At 40.9% G+C, this 5,477-nt stretch overlaps 1 protein-coding gene across 2 annotated transcripts in view; it reads left to right on the top strand.

The window, feature by feature from the left end:
* The window catches only part of SPI1 (Spi-1 proto-oncogene), a 21,238-nt gene extending 19,289 nt beyond the window's left edge, over window positions 1–1,949 (top strand). For both annotated transcript variants that reach the window (XM_010132006.1, XM_010132005.1), the window contains 2 exons: window positions 250–406; window positions 1,095–1,949. In XM_010132006.1, coding sequence (XP_010130308.1) covers window positions 250–406; window positions 1,095–1,411 — 474 coding nt within the window. In that variant the 3' untranslated portion in view covers window positions 1,412–1,949. The remainder of the gene's footprint in view (window positions 1–249; window positions 407–1,094) is intronic.
* Window positions 1,950–5,477: the final 3,528 nt, after the last annotated feature.

Below are 5,477 nucleotides of genomic sequence, written 5' to 3'. Positions count from 1 at the left end.
CTTTCCCTCTAGTAAAGATGCATCTTCGTATATGTGTAAGTGTTGACTGTTAGCTGGAATTGTTTCTTAATTGCATAGTGCTTCTTATAAATGTCAACAACTAAATCACTATTACCCTAAAAATGCTCATATACCTCCTTCTTTCTCTCCCCTTTTCTCTGTAACTCCCTCCTTGACATTTCCTTTCTTTATCTCAACACCCCACTCTCTGACACGACCTCCTCCTTCTACTGCTCTTTTCTCCCAAAGGTGTCCTATTTGCCCCGGATGTGCCTACAGTACTCCTCTCCACAGCAGCCCAGTTCTGATGAGGAGGACATAGAGAGGCAGAGCCCCCCACTGGAGGTATCAGATGGGGAGACTGATGGTGTGGAGCCTGGGCCTGGAATTATGCATGGAGAAACAGGTCAGTGAAGACAGAGGGGCTTTGTCAATGTGCTGAGCAGCTGTTACATTACCGTGATGACAATGAATGAAACTGTAAAACTGCTGTGCTAGTATTTTACCCCACTGTCAAAGCTTCACTTTCCCTGAATCCTTGCACTCTCCTGTCCTCCAAATCTTTTGTGACCATATCTGTCTATATCTCAAATCTAATTTCTTCACATACTGCCTCTTACTTCTTCTGACTTGCCATTTCAGGATTCCTGAATGGAAATGGCTTTTGTCATTTCTATTCCAATTTCATTAACAAATGGTAAAACTAAGGCAAGAAGGTCAAGGAACTGATTTTTAAAAATATTTAGCTGTTTGTTCAGTACCTGAAAGTTAGGTTCTCCATAACCCGCCCAAATTAGCTTTAGCTTCAGATTAGTTTCAAATTAGCAGTGGTTTTTGTTACCTTCCAATTAGCAAATTAACTTCAAAACAAGGCTTTGGCATTTGGAATTCCTTATTCTTCTCTCTTCTTTGTGGTACATCAATCCACATTATGTCCTCACAGTGTCTGTGGTTATAAATGTGGCACTGCAGAAGTTGCATGACTGACGAATGAGCTGAAACAGTTATACGAACTATATATGTTCTGCTGTTTGCCCAGCCTCCACACGCTAACACTAATGCTCTGCTGCCTTTCTTCTCGGACTCTCACACAGGCAGCAAGAAAAAGATACGTCTGTATCAGTTCCTTCTGGACCTCCTTCGCAGTGGAGACATGAAGGACAGCATCTGGTGGGTAGACAAGGAAAAAGGTACTTTCCAGTTCTCCTCCAAACACAAAGAAGCATTGGCGCATCGCTGGGGCATCCAGAAAGGCAATCGCAAGAAAATGACCTACCAGAAGATGGCACGGGCTTTGAGAAACTATGGCAAGACAGGGGAGGTCAAGAAAGTCAAGAAGAAGCTGACCTACCAGTTTAGTGGTGAGGTGATGGGAAGGGGGGTCACTGATAGGAAGCATTATCCTCACTAAGGCCATGGGACCCTAAGCAAGAAAAATATTAAGACCTCCTGGCTGGAAACCAGCAGAGGAGATGGACGCGTCTTTCTCTTTGCTTCCTGTGCCCCCTTCTCTGCCTTTAAATGGCCTTTACTGTCAGATGTGTCTGGTACGAATTCCCTTCTTCAGCATCTGAGAATCCTAAACATGACAGAATTATTTGCTTCCATTCTACAAGTTGGACAGAGTTGGGAAATTTAAAACGTGTACAAATATATTATTGTCAGGCAAGGTTTTTTTGATTGTATTGTAACTAAAGAATACGGCTGATGGAGTTTTGCCTTCAAAGGTAGTGCTGTGTCATTCACAGTGACACCGCATTAGCTTACAGCTTTCAAACTAGCATTAATACAGGTTCTGCTGCAGCTCTCAAAGCTAGAGAGGAGTTTGCAGATCTTGGAATGATACTCATTCTTTTAAATAGTAATAACATGTACATATTTAATAAAATTTGATACAATGAAATTCTGGTGTTTGCATAGTAAATGATCACTTCACGAACAAATCTGAACAAAAACTGCACTGGGTTATAGGGCCTTATTCATCCGACACGACTTTAATTCACTTAGAAACATCATTAATGCCGTCAAGCTAAGTGACAATGGTAACAGGTGACATACGTTACTGTGGAAGAGGCTAAAGTTCCGAAGTAAATTTTACAATAAGTATCAATCTGTAATTATTTCTTCCTGTGCAAACTAAGCCCTGCCAGTTGAATAACTTCTATTCCACTATACCAAGAATGGCATTTACAGCTCTGTCCGGTTTAGAACATAGCAATTAACCATGTTCTTCTGCAGGTTCACGCATTTTCCTGCTTCTGTTCTTTCCTCTTGCCTGCTTACCTCCACAGTGACAGCTTGGTCTTAACTTATGAACCTTTCTGGGAAATAAGTTGTATTTGATCATGTCTTTGCAGAATTCCAGTACAAAAGCTTTTAACTGTGGATTTTAGTCCCTACTGTAAAACAATTAATAGTGGCCACATTGTATAGATTGCACTCAAAATGCAAAATAAAAGATAATTGAACACCCGAAATACCATGGTAAAGTTACCCAGTACATCTAAACTCAGAAAAGAAAACCAAAGCCAACCAAAACTAAGAAAATTTAACTTTTAACATTACTTAATGTATCTCCACTGGGCTAAAGCACTCAGAAATCAGGAAATATCATCATGACTCTTCCAAAATAGATGAGGTGAAATGAGATAGATCTAGAATGAAGAGAAGGGGTGTGTTGAACAACATTAAAGTGTAGTAGAATATGACAAATATGACAATTTGGAACTCATAACTAAGCCATGTTACCAACTGGCTTGGAGCTTTTAAGAGCTTGCTCCTCACTGAAACCAGAAACAGTTGGAAGTGACGAGCTTCTTACAGACCTTGACATTATATCTAAATGTAGTCAATGTTGTCTATACTAGCAATATCACTGTGGGAGTGAAACGCCTGGTGACATCACTGGGCTACAGTGTCTCCTTGGAGCTATACATAAAGAAGCTCCTGCTTAAAAAAAAAATCACAATATGTTACTTCCCAATTCTTCTTTGGAATTCATGAACACGATAAATACATCAATCAATGCCAGAAATCAATGGAGAGTTTAGAGTGGATGAGGAATTACAAACGTTCTCTATCAAAGACAAGAATCATAATAAACAGAAATTATCTTTCAGACTTACAAAAAAACCTTGCAACCCAACTTTTAGTTACTGTTCTTTGAGGATCACGTATATTCTCCTAGTCAAATATTTTTTATTCAGTTAGGGATAGGATATGTCAAAGCTGTAAAACAATTTAAGAGATTTTGTTTCTAAAACTGAACTGAATTTAATTCCTGTAAGACTTAAAGTAATACTCACTAAATTAGACTTGTGCATCCATACTGCAGTTGTGGGATGGAAGCTGAAGACACTGAAGGTAGCTCTCAGAAGACCAGAACAACACTCGACACTGACATAATTAGGGTCTCCTCAATGTTGAGCTAGAAGCTCATGACTTTTCTGCTTGGTACCGATGAGAACTCTCCACCACTGACATGCTGCTAGAAGAGAAAAAAGACAGTTGCCCTCACCAGACTTGATATTCAAGAAAACTGGAGGATTAATTCCTCTCTTCATAAAAATATCTTTATCGCAAGCACAGCCTGAAAAGCAGAACTGATCATTCTCTGACGCTACAATCTGGAGGACCAGGATCATTTCCTCTTGCAAGAAAATTATGATGACTGAAAAGAGCTAACTGGTGAGCTAATTGTGGAGAAGTTTGGGATATTACAAAGGCCATTTAGGGCTTCTTAAAAAGCCATCTTAGATCTCAGAGATCTTGTTTTTCATTTTCCTAGCAAGTCTTGCACAGAAAACAATTGGACGATGGAGAAATAATAGAAAATTAAAATAAACATTCAAACAAATCCAACAAGAATCTTTAAATGAGTGATTTGAGCACTGTGCATTTAAAATACTATTTTAGAGCAGCTACTTGCACTTGAAATGAAAAATTTGCATTTTACACTGGATTTGGCCACATCTCATCTCATGGCTTGGCTTCGTGAACGAAGATCTGGGAAGGGCTTTTCCCACGCTCACTGCAAGCACTGAGTGCACCCTTCGGGCCTGCGCGGTGGATTTTTTAGGTGAGGCGCAGCGTGCGCAGAACTGGCTCCACCCTTTACACCTGAGGTTCATCTGCCAGGGCCTGGCGAGCTTGGACGGTGACAGCAAAGTCCTCGGGTCGTAGGTTTGGTTAGAGTATCTTCTCTGAGATGGATGAGCCTTACAAGGCTAAACGAGCTCCATCTGCCCGGGTTTGGAGTCAGAGCTGTCCTTCTCCTAGGATGGCTGCCCGAAGGCTAGTGAGCCCATCCTGCCCGTGGACACACTGTGTCTGACCCTTCAGCTGAGACCTGTCTGGCCTGGGAGACCCCACCGGAGGCACATGCCACCACCAGCACAGCTCTCAACCTCACAAGGGCACGCAAGCTCCTTCCCCACGACAAGGGGGTGCCTGTGGAAGAGTCGCTGCTCTGCCTCTGGACATCACAGACCCGGGCACGGGGCGGCCAGGGCCTGCCAAGAACATGAGTCCTGGGGGGTAATTTGGCCACAAGTACCATGGAAATGGAAGAATCTGAGAAAAAAGGTATTTCTGGGGACAGTACCATCTATAATTAAAACATTTTTAAAAATACTACTGAATATACTTTAAGAAGGAGGTTAAAACTTTTCTTTATCCTCAAAATTGAAATATTTTTCTCTTCTTCTTAACAATGCTTTGAAACACTATTTCTAAAAATATTCATTCCCCATCTGCTTCTGGTTATTTTTTTCATCTGCGGCATAAGGAGCCTGAATAATCAGGTGTTGCAGCTGTGAAGGAGACCAAATGATGATGCCTCTCCGCCACAGTACTGTCGGTATCCCATCCAATCAAACTGCTCTGGAGAGTAGGCTGTCTAATCAAGCCCAATTAATCACCATTCAGTCGCACTTGCAAGCAGAAGCTCTTTGGCTGTTTTACAGAAAAATACCAAAATTAATGCGACAAAATTGCTGGTTCAGGAAAATTATAGAGAAGCACGCATTCCATAGCCAAGAACCAGACAGGCAGACCTGCTGGAAAAAGGCAGGTTGGGTCATCATCTGGAGAGATGACCCATTATGAGAATTTTACTGGAACATTTTGCATCCTGCTGCTGTTAGAGATCATCAATGTTCTTCCAAAGCAAGCATTCATAGTATGGCTGGATATATACATATACTTATATATATATATGACTTTGCAGCCTGCTTTTAAAAAAAAAAAACACAACAAACCACCCTTACTAGCTGCTGACTAGTTCCTAATCAATTCTTGTGGAAATATATTATTCAGAAAAGTATTGCTGAACTACAGTCAATATACGGAACTTCCTGCAATATTTTAGACTTCCTACAGCCATATATCGCAGGTGTTGAAGGTAGAAAAATTGCAGTGGCTGTACTAAGGGATAATGTGCTTATAGTAATTTACAAAGATAACATATTTTTAAATTC

The sequence above is a fragment of the Buceros rhinoceros genome, unplaced genomic scaffold (assembly GCF_000710305.1).
Source record: "Buceros rhinoceros silvestris isolate BGI_N320 unplaced genomic scaffold, ASM71030v1 scaffold11682, whole genome shotgun sequence".
NCBI classification, from domain to species: Eukaryota; Metazoa; Chordata; class Aves; order Bucerotiformes; family Bucerotidae; genus Buceros; species Buceros rhinoceros.
Note: the sequence above shows the minus strand (reverse complement) of the source record. Positions and strands in the feature narration are given on the sequence as shown.